This window comes from Leptonychotes weddellii, chromosome 11 (genome assembly GCF_054177405.1).
Source record: "Leptonychotes weddellii isolate Sample4059 chromosome 11, ASM5417740v2, whole genome shotgun sequence".
NCBI classification, from domain to species: domain Eukaryota; kingdom Metazoa; phylum Chordata; class Mammalia; order Carnivora; family Phocidae; genus Leptonychotes; species Leptonychotes weddellii.
In genome coordinates this window covers 82,557,802-82,580,940 of record NC_138379.1, presented here as the reverse complement: position 1 = coordinate 82,580,940, position 23,139 = coordinate 82,557,802, and the positions used below count along the sequence as shown (strand labels likewise).

The window sequence follows — 23,139 nt, the reverse complement described above, 5'->3', positions numbered from 1 at the left end:
ACGAGAGAGAGCATGAGCAGGGGGAGGGGCAGAGGGAGAAGCTCCATCCCAGGACCCTGGGATCATGACCTGAGCCAAAGGCAGACGCTTAACTGAGCCACCCAGGCGTCCCACAGAGACTCCCAATTTTGCATCTAAACAGCAGAGCATCACAGGGGGGAACCCACAGAAGCCATCTCTCTCTGGGTCACTCTGGAGCAGTTCAGTGAAATAAAGACCAAGGACCGCCCAACTTAAACCCTTTAATGCCACGGAGTTTCTCTGTGACCTTACAGAGGCCTCCTCCTTCCTCCCTGCCACATGACCATTCAGTGGGGGCAGAGACTGGCGCTGTGTCATCTTCGTTAATCATCTTCAATGAGACTGGAGGGGAGAGGGGCCTGAATTAAACTGAATTAAATACAGTGCCTGCCCTTGCTGGTTATATATTCTTGTAATGGGGATAACACAGATTTCAAATACTACAGGACAAAACACGGTTAGTGCCTTGAGCAAGGAACCGAGAAAGTCCAGAGGGAGTTCACAAAAGGATCCCCTTGAAGAAGGTTAATCAGGGTGATTTTTAAATCCATTCAGAGCAGAAATCGGGAAAGACATCATGGAAAAAGTGGTATTTGAACCAGACTTTGAAAGATGGGTAGGTTTTAGATAGACAAAGAAAGAAGTCTGATAGTAAAAAAAAAAAAAAAAAAATAATGCGTCCTGAGAATGTCAGGAGAGAAGGGGTGAAAGGGGGACCTGAGAGCACATCGGTATGGACCTGGGTTTATCAGTAAGTGTGGAGGCTGGGCCCCAGGACCTCCAGGGCCCTTCCAACTCTGACAGTCTGTGACTCCATCCGTTTGTGGCCTAGATGCAACCAAACTGGTTTCCAGGCACCACCCATCTCGTTCTTGTCTGTGCCATCCCCCGTCCGAGTTGGTGTAGACATATGGGATCTGAGGTCGTCTCAGTATCAGCCTGAGCAAAATGCAATTAATACATTGAATCTGCATTCCAAAGCAAACCAAGACCGTATGTGATTGTTTACTGTGTTGAGATTACCCATCTCTGTCCATCAGAGCTGACAACATGAACGGAATCCTAAACTCCCAGATCAGGACGGTCTTTGTGTCTCCCACTGGGCCAAAAACAGAGCCAGTGCCCAGTAAAGCCGCCTTGTTAGAATGGCTGTTTTGTTCCCAGATGTTGCAGCTGGAGATCTGTGGCCCTTCAGAAAAGCCAGAGCCTCTGGTCACTGAACACGCAGCTAGAGGTCGGTGCAGGGGTTAGGGACACGTGTCTGTCCCCGGGCAAGTGCAGGAGACAGGGACGGGCCCTCCTCCCCTGTGAGAACCTGAGGACAGTCCATTCTCAATGAGGAGCCTGCTCTGGAGAGGTAGCAGGAAGCAGAGGCCCCTGGAGGAGCCCGGTTCAAACCCAGGCTGCAGCCTTTACAAGCTACGTGACCTTGGGTAAGTTGCTTAATTTCCCCAGGCTTCAATGTCCTCATTTATAAAATGAGAAAAACCCCAACAAAACAAAAAATGTTCTCTCTCTGAAAGGGTTATTGTGAGGATTAGAGATAATTTGGGTCTCAATACATGATAGATATTATCATTAATCTTATTATTATGCTGTGACAGGTGCTACGAGGGCCCTGGGGATAAAGAGATGGAAAAGATACAGCTGTGTACCCCCCCTGCAGCAGGCAGACAGAGACCACCGCCTATCACGTAAGAGGAAATGACAGGAGGGCTCCAGGAATGGAATCAGAGAAGCGGTAAGTTCTGTCGGTAGGCTTATGCAAGGTCTCCTGGAAGGGGACGCACGGGGACCAAGTTTAAAGGACAAAAGAAGAGTAGGGTATCAAGAAGGAGAGGAGGGGATAGGTACAGAGGAGACAGCAGGATCAAATGAAGAGGTGTGAAAACCCAGGGACAATCAGGGAGGCGGGCTCCCGGACTCTCTCCCCCGGTGAAGGTGGGCTGCGGTCCAGGGCACTGCCCACTAGCCAGGAAGGACCCCTCTGACCAGGTTCCTCCTTGCCCCTGCTTCTCCCCTCCCCCAATGCACAGGGCTCCCAGCCCAGCCAGGGCCTGATGACAACCCAGCGTTCCAGAGCCCCATCCTCTGATCCAGGCTCATCTTCCAGAGCACCGGCCGACACATCTGGCCCGCATCTGAGCAGTGTCCAAAACTCCCCTCTGGGGCCAAGACAGCCAGTCAGGATGCTGGTGAAGAGCATGCTGGGAAACTCCCACAAGGAGCCCACATCGATATAATCAGGTCTGGTGGAAATTAAAAGCTATTAGGAACAGGGCCGGATTTATCTTTATATCCAATAACATGCATTGTAATGGTGATCATGCAGATGGGAAATTAAACCACATCTCGGCTTCACTGGAGGCCTTAATTTTTATTTATGTTTGTGCACAGCCCTTTGCCCTCTTTCCCCCACCCCACCCACTCTGGAGAGCCAGTTCTCCTCAAGACCAAGGCCCCCAGGAGAGAAGTAAAGGGTAGGAGTCTGCCAGATCATAGGTGAGAGGTTCTGTGCTCTTACATCTTAAATAGCCCAATGGAAGGAAGAGGACCAGCTTAGAGGAGGGGAAAGGCAGGGGGAGAAAGGGGCAGGTGTAGTAGGTAGCTCTGGGGAAAAGTACCATTTGGGGAAAGCCTGCATTTTGGTCTCTTTCCTGGGGAAAGCACAGTCAAGAAGCTGCTTAGAGTTTCAGCAGGGAGGCTCACCTGCTCCTCCCAAGTGTGGACAACAAGGAAGGCTAGCCTGTGAACAAATACCCAACTCATGGAGCTGGTTTAGGCACCAAGCCTTTAATTCCTTCCAAACCCCTTCAGAGAGAGGCGTTGCAGGGCAGGCTCCTCATTTGCAAGGGCCTGCACCCACCCCCTTCTGCCCCCTCCTCGCAGGGCATCTGCTCGCCCCAAGGAGATGTCTCCTGGGGCCCCTCCTGCTCTCCAGCACCCGCTCCTGTTGGCCCTGTGGTCTGTGGAGGACTTGAACCCAGACCTGCACATCCAGAGATCAAAGTCTACACTTTCTTTTTCCTCCAGAAGCCGACCCTAAGGCAGCAGGGGGAAATAACAGGCTCCTTGATCCTTCCTTAACTCCAAGGCAATCTAATCATTAAATCTTCCCCCACCATGAGAAGCTGCCATCCAACCTCCCAGACAAAACACACACACACACACACACACACACTGGGTACAGTGTATGGATGTCAGAGAATCCTATTTTTATGGGAAAAAAACAATAAACAATTTGCATTTTCCAAAATTAAAGCATGCAGCATGTGGGCCCAAGTTCTGGCCTCTCATCTACAGAGCCTGGAGGAAGCAAAACTTCAATATAGGTTCTCATGGATTCCTCTGGGAGCGTGTTAGTTGGATTCATGTGCTTTGGAAAGTCTGTCCCTGGATCTAAACCATAGCTGTAGAAGGATCTCGAATGATTATGGATGGTGCTGGAGGGCTGGGCAGAGGAGGAAAATTCTCCAAGGCTAAAGGAAAGAAAGGGGTGCTATAGAACCAAAGTTTACCAGAGCCCCGCAGATTAGCATCAAGCCCACTTTCCTGATAATTATGCCCTTTGGGGCCACCAGCCGTGTCTTGGCATCAAAGACAGCCCTGAAGCACCAACTACCAGGGTCACCTTGGGGAAGCTCACTGCCTCCAGCTCCTACACATAGGAGTCAGGTAAACCTGCCTTCTCTCCCGTCTGAGCTGGACTTCGTACCTCCCCACGCCCACCGTGCTCACCCTTACATCAATGCCGTCCCCACATTCCTTCAGAACACTTCCAACCATCCATTCACGCTCCCCTGGAACACTGAGTGTGCACCTGCCCTGCACGTGCAAGGGGGTGTGTCAGAAGCCAGGGATGTGTGGATGAAAACCAGCCAGTTCCCACCCTGGGAAACTCAGTCTAACGGGGGACGCAGAGCCTGTGACGTAGTGGAAACAGATACACCACAACAGGAAACCCCAAGAGGGAGGGAATGCGCTCTTCCACCCCATTATCATCATCAAAGCCACAGCTGTCCTCGGTGTACCAGGCAGCATTCAGAACGTTTCCCATAGATTAACTTCTTAAACCCTATAAGGTAGGTCAATCATCATCCCCATTTTATTGCAGTTGGGGAAACTGAGGCACCATGGGGCAAATGACCTGCCCAGCTGGTTAAACAGTGGGGTGAGTCTCAACCCTGGCAGTCTGGTCCCAGGGTCCAGGCTCTTTATCACTGCACTCACCTCAATTCCACAAAGCCTTCCCTAAAATCCAACATTGACTTTGTTCCCCTTCCTGAGGCCAAGGCCCTCCTTGTCTACAGCACATACTTAAAGCCTCACAGTAACACTCCACTGGACACATTTGCATGGTGCAGGGAGGCAGGTCTGTGTAGGGGTGAGTGCACAGGTTGAAAGAACAGACCTGAGTTCAAGCCTTGGCCCCCTGCTTAATGGATCCATTACCCAGAAGAAGTGACTTGACTTCTGTGAGCTCAGTTTCCTCTTCTGTGAAGTGGAGGGGAAAATATACTTCCGGATTTTTATGAGGATAAGATGAGATCATACGTGAAAGTTTCTTAGCCAGTGCCTGGCATATAGTAAATGCTCAGATAATAACTGTTATTTACTACTACTACTACTAATTAATATTTTAATGAATATAACTCTTAGTCCATAAACTCAAATGTATAAGAAATACCACATTTCTTTATGTTCTGTAAAGCACCTTCACTCTGACTCTGTTGGATAAACGGGCCATTCGATCTTCATTACTGGGGCCTCCCCCAGGAATGTGTCAAGGTCTGGGGTCTCTTACCAGCCGGTTGTCCCTGCCTGCATGATCCCTTTGGGTCTTGGCTGTGCACCTCGTGCCTCCTTTGGACGCGAGAACCCTGGCCCCCGCCCCAGACCCTGTGGAGCCACACACAGCCCCCCATTGTGGGGTCCCACTGCTTCCTCCAGCTGTACCCACTAAGTGGCCCATAGTCCCAGTCCCATCCCTGGGATTCATTTGTCCCCCGTTTGTTCCTTGTCCTCAGAGGCTCTCTTCGCCAGCCAGAACACCCATTCTAACCTTTCCTATTAGCTTATGGTTTTACAAAAGGCAGGAAGAGCAGCTGTCTTCAAGTAGATTCGGATTCCTGTCCTGCTAGGAGCTCTGAGGCTGGGAAACATAATGGCCTGGCCATCTGCTTGGAACTGAGAGAAGGAAAAAGTACCAGGAGCAAAAGACAAATTAGTGTCTCCAGAAGAGTAGCCTGCCACGTTAGCAGTAAATATGCCTAAGCATCAGCTCTTCTCCTAGCTAGATGTCGGAACCGGGGAAAGAGCTTTAAAAATACTGATGCACAGGTTCTCCCACTGAGATACTGATTTGGAGTCCGTCCCAAGCACCAGTGTTTTTCAAAGAGTTCCCCCGGGACTCAGATGTGTAGCAGGATTAAGAACCCCGGTTTTACAAGTGTCATGCATAGATCTCTGCCTCCCCTACCTAACCCAAAAACCTGGCAGCTGGAATCATCTTATACGGCCAACGATGGCACATCAATGCTGTAGGGGCACTCAGCACCTGGCCAAGTCCCTCCATTTCACAGAAAGGAGAAACCAAGGTCCTCAGCAGAGAAAGGAAGAAAAAGCAGGAGAGCCCACGCAAGGTGCCAGGATGAAGGCAGCGATGCCGAGCGGTGGGGAAAAAACCCACCATTTTGTAACCAGAGGCCAAGAGGTATTTCAAGGACTTGAGGTCCTCTCTTGGGGTTTCCAGACCTGATTTCCTGTTGAAGGGAAAGGGAGCCAGTAACAGAAGGCTTGCTCTAACAAGGTGAACCTATGACATGGTACTAACCTCTTCCCCCAATACCAGGCGAGAGCGAGGCCAGCTAGAATCCTAACGGGGTCTTCAGCCAACTCATGAAAAAAAAGTCCCATAGGCATGAAACTCAGGTCTGGTCCTCTGAGGACCCGGTGCTCACTGCTCTAGTCTCTTGATGTGGGAACGCAGGACACAGCCGGCTCCGAGCTCCTCTCCCTACACAGCCCTTCACAGTGAAGGGGCTTCCAGCTTCACCTCCCACCACCAAAAGCAAAGGCAAGCAAAGACCCAGGAGCCAGGAAGGACGGGGGCTCCACTCTTTTGGGGGAGTCGGACCCATCCTGTGTCGGACGGGACATTCGCACACTGAGCAGAGGCCACCAGCATATGGGTTTTCACCGCCCCGCACACAGACGTACCAAGCCAAGACCAAAGATGCTTTTGGGCCAAAGCATCACCAGAACAGTAAGAATGAATCAATCACCAGAACCAAACTCAAGAGCTCAGCTCAACAACCAACTCAGCACCTCTGCTTCATCTCTCCTCTCGCCCCAGCACCCCTCCCTGCCACGGCCCCACAGTCCCGCCTTACCTGGGATGATGGAGACCGTGTCCTTCTCCCAGGACACAACGCTAACATATTCCTGCACTGAAGAGGGGATGAGGCACTTGAAGACGGCCACGTTTCCACGCATTGACCTTTGATCCTCCACCCGGACGGTGTAGGGTTCCCTGAAAACTGCAGAGAGATGAGGGGGTGGGAAGAAGGGGGGTGTCACAAGGCTGGGACGCGGTGGGGGCCCAAGAAGGGAACAGAGAGCCAGCTCAGCTCCCTCAGCAGCCCCAGGCCTCACCACCCACCCCCCATCACCTCCTCCCCCACCTCCCATTTAACCAGCCCAGAAGTTCTTGCCATGATCTTACTCCTGCCTGAGCAACCTCCTCCCTGCTCCACTGGACAGCCTACTCTCCCTCAGAAATATCCAGTCTCCCTCTGCAAGGCCCTAAGTCCAACTTCGAACCTTTTTAATTTCAGTGAGTATTTAATAAACCATTGGATTGGAGGAGCCTGAGGGCAGCACATCCAACAAGAGGATATGTAGGTAACAAGGAAATACAATAGAATTCCTCAAAGGAAACCACACTTGATTTCCTGCATTATGCCTGGCCCAGGGTGGCGATAGTTGGGGGCATGGTGACCATAATTTGCCGAAAATAAAAACTGTGACACATGACCTAACCACAGATTTTTGTGCCACTTCAATGTGAAAGGTGGCCTGGGAAAAACAGAGTTGACACACAGAATTTTCTGGAACGGCTTGGTGGTTTATAAGGACAATGGAAGAGAATATTTAAAACTGTGATTATCTCTGAAAATGGACGGTCTCCAAGATTCTCCAAAACAAAGTATCCTTACTGTTTCCTCCTATCTCGACACTGCCTACAGCCTGACCCCCGGCTTGCCCCACCTCCACAACTAGCTCTTCCTTCCCTGCAGCGTGTGCAGTGGAGGCCCCCTACCTCAGTCCCAGGGCTGGTTTCAGGGGGTGCTGTCACCTGCAGCCACTCTACATGTGAGGTCCCATGGGTGGGTGGGCTGGCTGGGCCTTGGGGGTGGGGCCCAGGGGCCGGCCTCTGCCTCTCCCTTGTCCTCCTCTGCTTGGCCTCTTGTGGGCTCACTCCATCCTTCCACCCCTTCTCTGCCAAGCAGGGCTGGTGCATCCAGATCCCCACTGCCTCCCGACCTCGTCCCTTAGCAGGCACCTGGGCAGCGTGCCCTCGGGCTCTCCCAGCCACGGTTGCCAGGGTGATGCTCGGGGCCCTGCGGCCCTCTGGCTGTGCACCTGCAGCCCCTCTGGCTTCATCAAGAGCCACTTAATTGGCTGTGTCTCCAGTCAGGCCAGCCCTGCCCAGCCTCCCCAGGCCCTTCGTCTTTCCCCGCCTCGGTGTGGTGATTGTGGTGGGCAAGAGATACAGCTGAGGTGGAGGAGAGGCAGAGATGGGGGAGAGGAGAGGAGAGCCGCTCGGCCCTTTCTCTGGGGGCTGTGGGCAGGGCACTGCCCGTGGATGTGAGGAGAGCACGCAGGAGGCCAAGGGGGAGCGAACACAGGAGGGAAGCAAAGGGGAAGAGTCGAAAGAACTGGGGTTTGTGGGCACACCCCCTGGGAGGGTCCCAGGGGGTCCGCAGAGGCCAGCGGTGAGGAGCAAGCAAGCAGCCCCTGCCGCCTCCTCTGAGCTGCTGCGTGACCCTGCACCAGAGCTGGTTAGCCTTTGGGGCCTCAGTTTCCTTATTTGTAAAAGGACACAACAATGATGGTAATAGCGTGTAAAAGGCCTGGCCCAGGGAAGCACTGCGGGAAGGTTGCTTGTCATTACAGCTACACCTCTGACCCATGGGCCATGTGCCCTTGGGCAAGCCTCTTAACTTCTCCTTGTCTTAGTCCCTCATCTGTAAGAAACACTTTATAGGATTATTGTGAAAACTGCATCCTAACCCAGTGACAGGCACGTAACAGGAAACAGCCCGCACCTCCAGACGCTGGAGGCCAGAGCTGCACCAAACCCTTGTCTCAGGGATCCCAGCCCAGCACCTAGTGGTGTGAGGGGAACAGTGCAAAGGACCTACTCCTGAAAAGAAGTTCCACGGGGAGGGGCGCCTGGGTGGCTCAGTCGTTAAACGTCCGCCTTCGGCTCAGGTCATGATCCCAGGGTCCTGGGATCGAGCCCCACATTGGGCTCTCTGCTCTGCGGGAAGCCTGCTTCCCCCTCTCCCACTCCCCCTGCTTGTGTTCCCTCTCTCGCTGTGTCTCTCTCTGTCAAATAAATAAAATCTTAAAAAAAAAAAAAAGGAGGAGGTTCCACGGGGAGCCCCAGGAGAGATACGCTGAGCATGGTCCTGGGTTCTAAGAGCTCACATCTCGCTGCAAGCAAGCCAACAGGATGAAGACTAGCTCTTTAATTAACAGCGCCCACCCCACTTCACCCCCTGTATATACCTGTTCCTAGCTACTTGGAAACTTGGACCTCTGAGAGGCATTCCTGAAGCAGAAGGAACCTGGAAGTCAGAGATCTTGCAGGATCTGTCACTTGGCAGGCAGGTTGGGAGGCCTTCCCGGAACCTATTTTTCTTCCCTCCCCCCACCCACACATTCATCAGGAAAGACGGCGCCTCCAAGCCTGGTGCCACCCCAGTGGGCTAGCTAAAACCCTACCTGTCCTCTCCCACCCAAAAAGCTCTTCTTGCAGTTGTTCCCCCAACTTCAGTGCCCCATTATTATTTAAGGCACACCTTACAAATGATGAGGACACACTAGTACATCATGACATCCTAATTAAGAGCTGATTTAAGCCATTCCCTTGACTCCTGACCTAACCCTGAGAAAGGAGATTTTCTATTTTCTATTTTCTTTAAAGACAACAGCTGAAAAACCCTTACCTCCTTGCCTCCATCGACCCTTCCAAAGACCAAAATCCTTCACTGCTAAAATTTTCCATCATGACGTTTACCTAAATGCCTCTTCTCATGAGATAGAGTATACTCAAAGATCCATCAACAGAGGAATGGATAAATAAACACGGTAGAGTCGAACAATAGAACAGCCACACAGCTATGACAAGGAACAAGCCCATTCAACGATGCCCAGCAGCAGGGGTAAATCCCACAAACATCATAGTGTGCAAAGGATTCAAGAGAATACCCACCATAGGCCTCCATTTATATAAAGTACAAAAACAGGCAAACACCTGTATTGTTAGAAGTCAGGACAGTGGTTTCCCCCAGGAGAATAGTGACAGAAAAGAGCATGAGGGGGGGCTTCTGAGGGGCTGATACTGTGTATCTTGATCTGGATATTAAAGTTGGTGAAAATTCACCAAGCTATCTACTTATAATATGTGCACTTTTCCTTAGGTATTTCAATAAAAGGGTTTTTAAAAGAAAGAACCTCACTGGGTGTGTTTTCCAGGACTCAAGCACTGAAGCGAGCACGGGATTTAAATGAGCGCTGGGTCAGGTAACCATCGCGTGGAGCGGGCACTGGGCAGGTTCTGGCGGCAACTTCTCAGGGGAAAGTGCGGGCTCGGAGGAGTGTTCTCTTGGACTAAGGACATGCAGTAAGCGGGCAGCTAAGATTCCAAAGCCCTAGAAAACTTCCCTCGAGAGACGGACTTCCTCCACGCCCCTCCCCTGAGCACAGCACACGGGGCTCCCCAGAAGGAGGGGCTCTGCCCGCTCGCCATCCTCACCGCCCTCCAGACGGAGCTCCCGGCAGCGAGCAGGTGGCTGGCACCTTACCTGCTTTGACGCGGATGTTGGGGCTCCGGATCTTGCCGGCTGCATTCTCCGCGGTGCAGAAGTAGTCATTGTCGTGGATAAAGCTATTGAAGGCGGAGGGGGAGAAGGGGTAGAGCTGCAGCGTCCCGTTGGCGTGGACGTGCCGAATGTGCGGCACGTCGTAGATGTCGTCCCCCGTGGCCAGGTACCATCGAAGGGCCGCGCTGGGGGAGCCCGCGGCCGGGCAGGGCACCACCACCCCCACGGAGCTGGAAAAGGTCACCTGCTGCAAGGAGTCATTTACAAAGTAGAGGCTGGTGCCGACATCTTCAGGGCGAGCTGCAGGGAAGGGGAGAGGAGAAGCTGGATTAGCCACGTGCTGGTAATAACCTCCCGGGCCACTGAGGCGTGGGCCCCACCCCCACTCGGAGTTCAAACACCAGTCGCTCAGGAAGCACTTCCCCGCTGGCCGGATAGACGGGAGACAGTTCCTGCCCCGCAGAAGCTTCCAGCCTAGCACGAGAGTGGCAAAAGTTAAAAACATCTCACTTTCCATGCCAAGCCAAGCCCACGGAGAAGAGATTGGCCCTCAGTGTGCTAGGTTGAAGGGGCCGAAGCCATGATCCACTATTGGCCTCCACTGTTGACATTGGGAGAGAAGCTGACATTGCTTAGACTATAAGCATTTATTGAGCAACTACTATATGGCAGGCAGGTTCACACCCATGACCTCCATTCATCCGCACAACCCTGACAGGAGCTGGTGTCTTTTTTTTTAATCATTCCCTTCTATAGGCTGCGAATAGTTATGTGATGTCCAGAGAACACGCAGCTAATAAGCAACAGAACTGGAATTTGAACCCATCTCTCCTAGGGAGGATCTTCGTGCACTTTCTATCATACCATAGGGGGAAAGGTGAAGGGTCTCAAGACCGTGCTAAGAGGAAGGAGGATGCTTGCTTGGAGCAGAGAAAACCATAGGAGACCCTGGGAGTGGGTCTTCCACCTGTGGAGGCCGTTCTGGGAAAGGCCCAGCCCCCGAGGGCCGAATGAGGACCAGTGGTACTGTGGGTGGATAAGATCTGGGTCGGGAAGCAAGAGACCCCCCCCCAAGGTTCTAAACCTGGCCTTGACACGGACTGACCGTGGTGACACTTGCCCTCTCTGTCCATCGGCTCCTTCGCTTATAAAATGCTGGGGGTGGCGGGGTGGACAGGGCTACAAAGACCTCACGCATCTCTGACTCTCTGACATGTTCCCATTACAGCACCCCGTCACGCGGGAGAACGTGCTCAGGACTGTAGCTGCGTGACTGAGGCAGGGCCACCTGACCGCGAGGACAGCTGTCTGCAACTCTCACACCCGCATGTGGCCTCAGGCTCTCCTGCCCGATGGGATGCAGCCCTGAATGGTGGTATCAGGCCCTCCCTCCCTGCTAAGGACCCTGCCTCCCTAAGATGGGCCACCTTGGAACAAGTGGGGACAGCCCGGAAGAAGAGAGGGCCCAGGCCCAGGTCTCCAGCTCCCGCAAGCCCCTCCCTCTCCACCGGGAAGATCAAGGAGCAAACAAACCACTCTGCTGCTTATTTAAAGAACGTTGCGGGGAACCCAACTTGACCTCAATTTCCACAACTTTATGAGAAGGAGGAGGGCCTGCATCCGGATTGTATTAATATTCTTGGCTTAACTCTGAGCCGAGCCTCCAGGGAGAATATACCGGGCAGCTCATTGAGGGAGGCCATTAAGCCTCATTGGTCAGAGCAATTCACATCATCTCATAAAAAGCCATGATGAAGCCATTAGAAGTAGTGCTGGAAAACACATTCATGGGCTCCTTGCTGGGGTGTCAGGGGGCATCCTCCTAGCAGCAAATGCATTTGCTGTCCCCACCAGGCACAGCACCCTTAGCAGCTGAAAGGCTCTTGGGGAGGCAGTGGTCTCACCTTTCCCTCCTCCTCCTCACACTGCCTCCCCTTGTGAGAGCCCCAGTGCTGGTGGGTGAGCAAGCCTGCTCTGAGGAGCAAGAAAGGGGCCCGTCTTCTGAGGGGGAACCTCAGAAGCTCAGAAACATGCCTAACTCACAGTGGTTGGGTATTCTCTAAGATCAGGAAATCACAGCATTGCACAGGTCAGCAAAGAAGGCTTAGGAAGGCTTCTCTTAGGACCCAAATTTGCCAGGCTCCCTTTCCATGGGCCTGCTCACCTTCCGTGAGATTTCCTTGTTGAGATTCATTCAACAAATATTTGAGAAGCATCTTCTACATGCCAGGCACTGTTGTAAGCACTTTACCTATAGGACTTCTTTTAACACTCCAACAACCCTATGTGCTGGGTACTACTCTCATCCCAGCCTACAGATGAGGGTAGTAAGGCACTGGGAGACCAAAGCAACTTACCCAAGACCCTGCAGCCAATGAGCGAGGGCTCTGGGATGCAGACACGGGCAATCTGAGCCCAGAGTCTGACTTCTATACAATTAGATGATTGTAACCATTGCAATAATAAAAAGGGGGCTTTCACCTTCCTCAAACACCACCTGGCCACCAACATCCATATTTAGATGGTCAAGTAGAGGATTAAAATACCTGCACACAGAGATACACACACACTCCTCGTGGGAAGGGCCCCTGTTGAACTCGACATTTCAGACAATGCTTAGCCTCTGGGAGCAGGGACATCACTCCGGGGTTCTGGAGGCTTCCTGAGACAACCTAGTTAATCAGACACCCTCTCTGTGGCAGCTTTATGGATTGGGGGAGGCAAAAATCCGTCAAGGTACAGAAAGACTCTACACTGTGCCTGACAAATGGACTTGGTAAGCGGAGAAAGATTCCTGACAGAGAGGAATTCAGGAATTATCGGACCCAAGAACAGGGTGAGAAACTGTTTATGATGTAGCCCTCAGTAATAATAATACCACCAGCAATGAGAACAGCCACCATGGTTTTCACTGTCAACCATAGGCCAGGCTCGGAGCTAGACCCATTATAGATATTATCTCACTTAATCTTCATGGCTCCCTAGGGGATGGTATTGTTATTTTGACCTCACAGATAAGGAAATTAAGACTCAAAGTTAACGAATTCCTCCAAAGTAATACAGTGTAAGTGCCGGAGCTGGGACTGGAGCCCAGTGTTGCCTTACTTTGGGGCCCAGGGATAGAGCTGCTCTATTGTGTGAACCACGCTGAAGACAAACCACAAAATCTGGTTTTCCAGGCTGGGCACCTCTCCCTATCCTTCCTTCCATCTCAACTCCACCCCAAACACGGTCCTAGTCTCCCGCTCTCCCTGCTGGAAATCCAAATCCGTGCCACGCCCCCACCTGCAAGACTGCCCCTTTCCCCAGGCCTCCTCTGCTCCCACCAGGAGCCCCAGCCGCGATGAGAGCAGCCTTCCTGCACTCTGAGCCTTGAGTCCTGCCAGAGCCAAGGACACGGGGTTCTCGACAACTACAAGTGGGTGGATTTAATTGATGAATTGACTGGGATTGTCCAGCCACCTGTCAGGGCTGATGAAACAGCAGATTTATAGCAAAAGGTGAGTAGCCTCATATTTCTCCCACCTCGGGATGTGAGCTGCTGTCTTCTGAGTCTGGGGGAGCTGGGGAGGATGAGACACACCATTCATTTCTGCTTACAGCTCTGACAGTGCATTGCCATTATGAAACATCACCCTCAGGTGTAAAACAATAGCATTTTGCACTTACGTCGTGCTCATACTTTACCATCACAAGGCACCTGTCAGCCCAGAATGCAGAAGCCCTCCAATAAACATTAATTTAGCCTCACCCCACCTGCCAAGAGAAAGGAGTGAACAGATCTAGAAAGGGGAAACTGAGGCACTGACCACCAAGTATCTCAAATCTCTGCCTCATGCCGAGATGAAGGGTGGCACAAGGGGCACCAGGGAGTGGCCACAGCAGCCATGGGTATGTTCAGTCACCCAGCCATAAAACGGGGAGTAGCAAGGGCCTCACTCCAACCTCATGGAGTCTGGCATGGCCTCTATCAGGGGAGGGGTTCCCTCCTTCTCAGGCCCCTGTTCAAATCTTCAGAGCAGGGACAAAGCCTCAGCAAGCTCTAAGAGGAGCACAGAAGTGTGGTACAACAGACAGAGCCCTGGTAGGAGTCGGATGAACTGCTTTCCCTCCTGGAGCTCACCCCGGACCTGCTGTGTGACCTCAGGCAAACCACTAGCCTTTCTGAACCTCGATGTCCTCATTCACAAAAGAGAGGAACTGCACCATCTTACCTGCCCTCCGGGACTGCAGAGCAGGGAAAAGAGAATGCGGAAGAACTTGGTTCCCCATAGAGAGGATGTGTGACTAGGAGGGACAGGACTGCTATTCGCATCCCAGCGACTTCCGAGGGGTCCAGGGTGCCCACAGTTACTGCAAAGGGTGACCAGGGCACAGGGCCACTCTGCAGCCCTGCAGAATTCAAGACCCTCTTCCACCCCTACTTCCCCTCAGCTGACTCTGGTACTCTTCCAGGCTCACCTTCCCCAGGTCCCTTCTAACCCCGGGGACCAGGAAAGACCTGTTCTTTCAGGAGATATTTACAAAGCCCCAGCCACATGCTCAGCAGAACCACAGCCATGGGAGGGAGACACCACCTTCCAGGAGCTTGTAAAGGAGATGGAGAACAGGAAAGGGTTAACCCAGAGCCCTGGGCAGTGTGCATGGAAAGTACCAGTTCTGAGGAGAGGCCCCTGAGGGGACATGTAAGTTATTCAGCAGCTAGGAGACAGCTTTGGGGATGGGGGCTCCAGCTGAGCCTGGAAGGAAGATCTAAATGAAGGCACTCCCACAGAGAGGCCAGCCTGAACAATGCCTCTGTGGCAGCCAGGGGACAGCATGTTTGGGGGACCCCACAGAAACCTTCCAGGTGAGGGCGTCTGGGTGGCTCAGTTGGTTAAGCGACTGCCTTCGGCTCAGGTCATGATCCTGGAGTCCCAGGATCGAGTCCCGCATCGGGCTCCTTGCTCAGCAGGGAATCTGCTTCTCCCTCTGACCCTCCCCCCTCTCATGCTCTCTCTCTCTATCTCATTCTCTCTCAAATAAATAAAACCTTTAAAAAAAAAAAAAAAAAGAAACCTTCCAGGTGAGAGCACTGGCTGGGCTTGGGGAGAAGAGGCAGAAACAGCCAGATTGGCATGTGGGCCCCCTCTGTGGTGGAAGGCAATGGGGGGCGGCGGTTGCAGGCTCAGCAACTGAGTTCATGCAAGTCCTTGTAGCCCTATGCCTAACTTCATTTTGACCTTACACTTATTTCCCTGAAGGCTTAGTGGCTTAGCTAATTGTACAAGTTCTCAAAAGACAGGAGACTCACATTGATTGAGCACCTGCTGCGTGCCTGGCACCGGGCTTGTGTGCTTCTAGGACATTCTCTCATTTAATCCTCACACAAAGGTCCAAGGTGGTCCTGTTAGTCTCATTTTACCAGTAAAGAAAAAGAGGCTCACAGGGAGATTGTACAGCTAGAAGGAGGCAGAGCCAATATTCGGTCAAGGTCTGTCTGGTCCCAAGCCCAAGTGTTTTCTGTCTCAATGTTGGAGAGTTCAAAGTTTGGGGCCTTAGGAGGCGCCCCCCCACACTTCTCTGGAAACCAGTCCCAGTTTGGAAACCACATCCTCATGCAGGAAACTCCTACTTCCCCCTCAAATCTCAGCTGCTCCCCCCACCCCACCCCCGCCCCCAGCCCCAGCTCTTTATTCTCTGCAGACAGAAGCAGGCATATTTACAGAGAAAACGAGAGGAGGGGAAACACTTCATAAATAAAGAGGGAGACATTCAGATCAACAGCAAAGCTTCTTCTGGTCAAAGGGAGAAATGGATTTTTAATAGAAAATGGAAGTTATAGGCTTGGATGTGATGTGACAGACGCCCAGACTTAAACCCATTTAATCTTCTCTGCCGTTTAACGTGGAACACCACCCCGATGCCGTGTTTCAGAAAACAGGCTCCAAATCGCTGGGAGATTAGAAGCGTAGAAATAGCAGCGCAATATTTTTAAACCAGAAATGCCCCCAGGCATTTGGGCTGCCCCCAGGGTCACCACTGAAACCTAAATATCCATCACATCCACTCCAGCGCTGGCCCACCAGCCGTCTGGCCATCAGGATTAGTTTGGCGAAGGAAACTTGACACCCCGCGTATTTGACACCCGTGGGCCCCCACCCCGCCTGCCTGGGCTGGGCTGGGGGTGTCTGGCCCGCTGAGGCTTCCTCCCAAGTGTCCGCCGAATTGTCCCCATGTCACTCACCATAAATGACAACCCAAGGGGACTGAAATATTAACACCTCCACTGGGAGAAGTGAGTCATTTTGTTCTCTTCCTTTACAATATTTACTCATCTCATTCCCTGGACTTTTCAACCAGGTGCATCTGTCTGGGCTGGACCTGCAACCCGCCCCCCAGAGACGGGCAAGAGCCGGCAAGGGGTGTCCATGCCTGGGTACAGCAAGTGGGTCCCCAGGGCCACAAGGGCAGGAGGAGTAGGTAGGCCTCCCTTGCAGGGCTGTGAGCTCCCTGTCCCTGTCACCACTCTCTCCCCTGGGCCTCGCACGGCACTGGGCACTTCGCACAGTGGTTCAAGGCCCAGACTCTGGAGCCAGGCTCCCCAGGTTTGAATCCTTGCTCTGCCACTTACAAGCAACGTGGCCTCAGGCAAGATAACCTCACCTCTGCGTGCCTTAGTTTCCCCATCCATCAAATGGGGTGACCTCAAGGGTTGTTAGGCTAGATGCGTTGATGTAAAGGACAGTTTCTGGTATCTCTGAGTGCCTGGCAGCACATAAGTATCTGTTGCTATTGTTATGAGTATTATCTTAACAGGCAAATGGTGGGAGTAAATATCCCACCACAAGTACTCACTACAGCACTAGCAACAACTATTACTTAAGACAGTTCTCGGATGTTATGTATAATCAGCTGGAGGGCTGGTTAAAAATGCAGAACCTTACCTAACAGGTTCACCACGGGAGAAATTATTTCTGATGCATGTGGTCCTCTGCCTACAAGTCGGAGTAACACTCCCTAGAGAAAAGTAGATTTGCCACACCAGACTTCGGTATCACCTTTTCCAACAACAGCCAGTTTTCATGGGCTTGGCTGACAGGGCCTTAGCACCACGTTAATTAACTTAATTTGGTGATCGAGTTAATAAAATAGTAGTGGTGTGATCAATAGCGACAAAGCATTGCAAGAGCCACATGCTGCTGCCCCCAGGCCTCACACAGAGTTGTTGTTTTTTTTTTAATGCCGATCTGGCCTGGTGAGTTTCTTGGGTTAATTTGCCAGGTTCATTACCGCGCTGCATCTGCACACAAAGGCTTTCACACAAGCTATATTATCTGCCCTCACTCTGTTCGTATTCCACACTTGGAAAAACTGGTCCAGAGGAGATCCACCAGTGGGACCTCAGCTCAATCACCCTGTTCGTCCAAAACCCGGGTCAAGACCCGCGAGACAGGGTCTGGCTCCTTCATCAGAACACCTGCACCTTGTGTGTTGGCACCTTTGAGATATTTCGAGTCTAGACCCTAGGGAGGAGAGGGGCAAGCCTCCCCAGACAGGGTCAGAGCATCTGCAGGCAGTCTGAGTTGGTACTTGCCCCAGGACAAGATGGAGCAGCCCAGACCAAGTTCCGTGCTTCCCCCCAAACCTAGCACACCTGCTCTACCACTTATCGCCACCATCACCATTTCTTTTTAGCATCTATTTTGTCAGGAGGCACTGTGAGCAGCCCTTGCCTTGCATTATGGTTCATTTAACCCCTACAACCACCTCTCATGTAGCTCCTGCACAAAACCCCATTTTACAGATAACAAAACAGGAGGTTAGTTGGTGGAATGAGCACCGGGTGTTATATGCAACTGAGGAATCACTAAATTCTACCTCTGAAACTAAAAAAGAAAAAAAAGAAAGAAAGAAAAAGAAAGCAGGATGTTAGGTCAAGTAATCGCCTAGGTTTGTTCACACAGCTAACCGTGGCTGCATTTCTCAATGGGCACATCACATTCTAGACTCAGACGGTCTCCAGCGTGTGAACACACCATGAGCGGGGTTTCTGATGCAGGAGACCAATTTGGGGTATGACATTTCTTATGTACTTGGGACTGTCCCGGGCTTTCAACATTTCATCCCTAGGACACCCTCCCACCCCCACAACTAAATGTCAGCAGCCCCTACCCTGGTCCTGGAGATGACCAGAAAGTCTCCATCGGCAAATTTCCCTAGGGAAGCTGTCCTATCCTGATGAGCAGCTCTGCTCCAAACGCCCAAGGCCTTCACCTCCCCATCAGAAACAGAGGCTTTTTTGGTTTTGTTTTTAAAGATCCTCAGCACAAACATAGTTCCTATAACTGGCAACCAGAAACCTGTAAGACCCAGTAAAGATCAGTCATCCTTCCACCTACAAGGCCCCTCACCACCGGCTCCAGGAGTTATGAGCCAACAGCTGACAGTCGAACAGACTCGTTAATCTCCCAGCCCCTGGTAGACAGGCCCTGGGAAGGGAAGGCCCCTTATGGCCAGAAGGTCTTTCTAGGGAGTAGGCTCAGACAGCACAGTTGTCCCTAGAGAGTCCTAGATTTAGATGGTTAACGCTTGAGGGATTTAAGAGATTATTTTGTCCAATCTCCTTCATTTACAGATGGGGAGCCTGAGGCCCAGAGTGGCAGAGTAATTCACCCCAGGTACACAGCTCGCCAGTCCCAACTGGGAGCAGACCCCTGTCTCTACTGCTCTTTCAATTCTGGCCACCCGACCTGTAGAGCCCAGCAACGGAGGAAATGGGGGGGGGAGGGGGGCCTCGTGGGGAAACGACAAGACATTGATGGGGGAGGGGTAGAGCAACCAGGGGTGCTGGATGCCTGCAGGCGCGGCCTCCGGAGGGCAGACATCTGTCTGCAGATTGTCAGAGCACTGTCAAGTGGAAGAGGGCTTCACCTGCCTCTCTGGGGCCTAAAAGGCAGAACCAGGGCCAGTGAACAGAAGGCCCAAGACCCAGACGTCTTGGCGGATTCTGAGGATGAGCTCTGTAATAGTCAGAACTGTGTGGCCAGAATGGGCTGCCTTCAGAGGAAGGGGTTTGCTGCGGCCGGAGGTGCTGGAGCGGAGGAAGAAAAGCCTCCTGAGGGAAAGCTGCACAGGGCGTCAGGCATCTGATTAGGGGATGGGTTCTTATCCTCAAAGGTGCCTTCCAACCTGGAGGACTTTTGCCCGTGGCAGTCATCGGATCTCTCGCTCACACCCCCAAAGCAGGTCCTGAGACCTGAGACCCTTAGACCCCATGGCTCTGGGAGGCCATCCCAGAAGCAAGGTGGCCATAACCCTGACTCAGCCACGTTCTCAGGGCCTATTCCGGTACCAGCTGTCACCTCAAATGAGGTCACACAAGGTAGGACTCTATGCCTACTGCTCTTCCCACAAAGGACTGTGGATTCCCAGCGCGAGAATCACCCTTGCAGACGTGTGTCCAGAGGACTATGGAATAAACCCGCATCTGAGGACCTGGGGAGGGAGCCGAGGTAGGCGCTTCCCACCCCCACTGGACCCTGGGGCCACAGGGGCAACTGCCAAGAGGACGATTGCCTGCCTGGCTTTGCCTTGTCTGCTGTTCCCCATGTTGCTAGGAAAATGCTCCATATGTGGGGGGCCCAAGGAACAGGGAGACAGCCACACACAGCTGGGAGACCTTCATTGTTCCTGTATGATGAAGTGACCGTAATTATACCCCACATTTCAGCAAAGGATTTATAAGGCTAAACGTGGTTTTACTGTGGTTTTTACATGTGTGTGTTTATAGGTTGCCCTGTTTGGTTTACAAAGCGTTGTCACATGATATACAATGACAGGCCCCTCCTCCGTCTTGCACACACGTAATAACAGGTGACCCGTGGGACAGTCAGGGCACTGTTATTTCCCCCATTTTATAGATGACAAAGTAGAGGTGTAGGAACTATTAGGTAACTTGCCTAAATTAGGCCGAGCTTTGTCATCTAGGTCCACGATGTTCTTTCCAACACACACACAGCGTAATGGATATGCAACCAGCATTTGAATAACTCTGTTCTCAATGAAGATGGTGGTGACCTTGGAAACTGTCATTGCGAGCATCAGGGAGAGCAAGGGCGCGGGGAGATGGGGCTGCACGGATGACGGGAGCAGCAGCTGGATGGCAGGGGTGGTACCCGAGGCGAATGCTGTTCACGCGAAAGCGGCAATGGACCAACATCTGTTAAACAGGGCCCCCAGCCACTCCTGCACTTGTGGACCCACAGGTCACAACCTGCCATGGGCGGCACTTGACCTCTGGATCCTATGCTGCTTCCCTGTGGCTGACTGAGTCATAAAGGGAGAAGTGGTCCAGGGACCCCGAAGGTCATGGGCTATCAGGGGTGTTCTCTATACACAAAACTACCTGCAAAACAGCGAGGCTCATCCCAGCAGGGAAAGACACAGAAATCTATCCAGCTACAAGGCATGGGGGCTGACCCTGTGGAACCCATTTATATAGGTGCTATGGCATTAAATCTAAGATAGTTCTGACTCTGTCCAACCATGGTAGAGATTTAACAACCAAGCCCGGCCTTCCTTTGGCAGGTGCGTGACTAGCCTTTGCCTCACCCTCAAATCCAAGTCCAGAGCCAACCTCTACCCTCATCTCTTTTCCACTGGTGGTTTAGCTTTGGTTGGGGAAAGGGAGTGTGTTGGGTTCCCAGGGACACCCAGGTGCCTGCATGGCCTCAGCTGTCTCGCTGAGGATGGGTCCTGCAGGCTACCAGGCTAGGTGACAGAAGGAAGCAGTGATGTCCCCTGCCCCAGCCACCACACAGTCTTACTGCTACAAGTCTGAGCCACTTGGCTTGGCCAAAACTGCAGCTGATTGATTCAACTACTCAGGACAGGACCTGATGATCCATTCGGAGGTACGGGCAGAGGGAGGAAGATGGGAGCAGTGCAGGAAAAAAGAAGAGGTCTAGCATTTATTGAGTACCAACTACATTCTGGCTACTTTATGTGTATTATCGCCTTTAACCCCAATTAATAGCTGGAGAAAGGCTCAGAGAGACCCAAAGTCACGTATCTAGTAAGTGCAGAGCCAGGATATGAATGAAGGGTTTGCTCTGGCTCCAAATCTCCACCACACCAGTGAGTTGCAATCTTTTTTATTTTTCTTTACAACCCCAGCATATGAAAGGCTCTGATCAAAAGAATTGGGGATGGAGGGACTCGAAGCTCTGCCTGCGGCCCTCCCTTCTCTACCTCCAGCCCAACCCCAGGCTCTACCCAATGCCAGGGCCCTCCCATATCATTAGATATGCAGGGGAAAAAAAAAAAAAAAACAACTCTGGGAGGCCTTGGAGCCGCACCTGCCAGGGCAGGATTTGCTCCTGCCCCGGAAATGCAGACAAAACCATTCCCGAAGCCACATTCCCACTGCAGGCGTCCCAGCTGGCTCCCTGGGAAGGAGCACTCCAGCTGCCCTGAATGTTTGCTCCTAGAGAAGTACTCCAGAACTTCCCTCCGTGACCCGCCCCCCTGCGCCCGCCTTCCCGCTGAAGCTGCCTTAGCAATGCTAGAATAAGCAGCCCAAAGGCCCTTCCCTCCTCTCTCAGGGACCTCAACCCCCTCCAAAGCTGGAAGTCCACAAACCTTCCATCACCCCTCTTCCCATCAGTTGCTGCTTCTCCCACTACTGACCACAGCCCTAAGTGCCCAGCTTCCTCCATTCTGAGGACACACTCTCCGGAAGTCTGGGGCTGGCCCTGGATTCCCACAGCAGGTGTGCCCCCGCTCCTCAACCCGCTTCTTCCTGCAGCACAAGAGGGACAACCCACACACCAAGCTGGTCTGCCTTAGGGTGTCTCTGCCCATCACCACTCATCTTACCCCAAAAGCAAGCTCCAGGGCTGCCTTACCAGGTGAGCTCAGCGCCGAGCCCCTGTAGGCCTCAAACTCAGAGGCAAGAGAGAAGCACTACCAAAAACACCAGAGTTCTTCCCACTCCTGCCCCACCCCCTTGCCACGCAAATCAAGAGGCTACTCATACCAAGAGGGCCAGGCTCTTGGCCTGGCTAGGTCAGCGTGCAAATCTGTATGCAAATCACATAAATCTAGGGCCTGCCCTTGGGTTCCTGGCACCCTGCCATCTCTGCTGACAATTGCTCACCCCATTCAGGCACCTGGGTCCCGGCTAGTTTTCCCGGGGTCAGGGCTGAGAAAGCACTTTGGGACCTGGGGGGCTCCTCCTCTTGACTGCTTCAAATGTCTCCAAGAAACACCTCTTCCAAGATCATGTGGGAGGGAAGAATCTCTCAGCCTGGTATCCCTACCCCTGAAAAAAACGCTCTCTGAACACCCACCCTCCCCTTCAATTCATCCACAAATAAAATCCACCTTCACCAGGCTGAGTAGGGGACCGAGCAAGTGACAGGGGTGGAGTTCCTGAAGACATGGAGATGGCAAATGGGGTTTGAGGTCTGCACCCCTCTGTCAAAAGTGAACAGTCCAAGAGGTGCTCTCGGGCAGACTCCTACCTGCTGTCTTGGGCTCCCAGTCGGCCTGTTTGGGGGCTTGCTTGTTTAGTAAAGCACTGCTGGGCCAAACGCCCGTTCGCTTGCCCACCTCCTCCCTGTTCCTCAATTTAAGAAAAACAAGCCTCTCCAGCCAGTCTCCTGAGATCTGCTCAACTTAAGCGCTGCCTTTGGGTCAACTGCTTACTTGCTTTTTGTTTCTAATTGAGCTCTCCTTTCTGCTGCAGAGATATATTAAAGGCAGCTGACTTTGATGCCCAGAAATAAGAAACATCTGAAAGGTTTGTCGGGCATGATGGCAATTCCATTCTCCCCCACATTATTCTAGCAACTGGGGCCTCTCTCCCCACCTACCCCCTCCCCAGGCTCACCAATCCTTCACCTGCTTCCCCCGAAGTTGTGTCTGCCATTTCAAGATTTTCAAAACACCTTCCGCCAGCGTCTCCCCTGCCCCACTTCTAATTAGACACCAAACAGAGTGTTAGAGATTTTCTTAATGGCTT

The 23,139-nt window shown here is 52.4% G+C and overlaps 1 protein-coding gene and 1 long non-coding RNA gene across 2 annotated transcripts in view; one reads left to right on the top strand and one right to left on the bottom strand.

Annotated features, from left to right (window-relative positions):
- DSCAML1 (DS cell adhesion molecule like 1) overlaps positions 1-23,139 on the bottom strand; it is a 339,900-nt gene that overhangs the window by 313,646 nt on the left and 3,115 nt on the right. Inside the window, exons 2-3 of the mRNA XM_081799396.1 lie at positions 10,116-10,433; positions 6,414-6,560 (exon numbers count right to left, since the gene is read on the bottom strand). Coding sequence (XP_081655522.1) covers positions 6,414-6,560; positions 10,116-10,433 — 465 coding nt within the window. The remainder of the gene's footprint in view (positions 1-6,413; positions 6,561-10,115; positions 10,434-23,139) is intronic.
- LOC115944594 (uncharacterized) lies at positions 1,232-2,382 on the top strand. Its single transcript, XR_004079115.2, has 3 exons — positions 1,232-1,454; positions 1,626-1,762; positions 2,058-2,382. It is a non-coding gene; the product is annotated as an uncharacterized LOC115944594 (long non-coding RNA).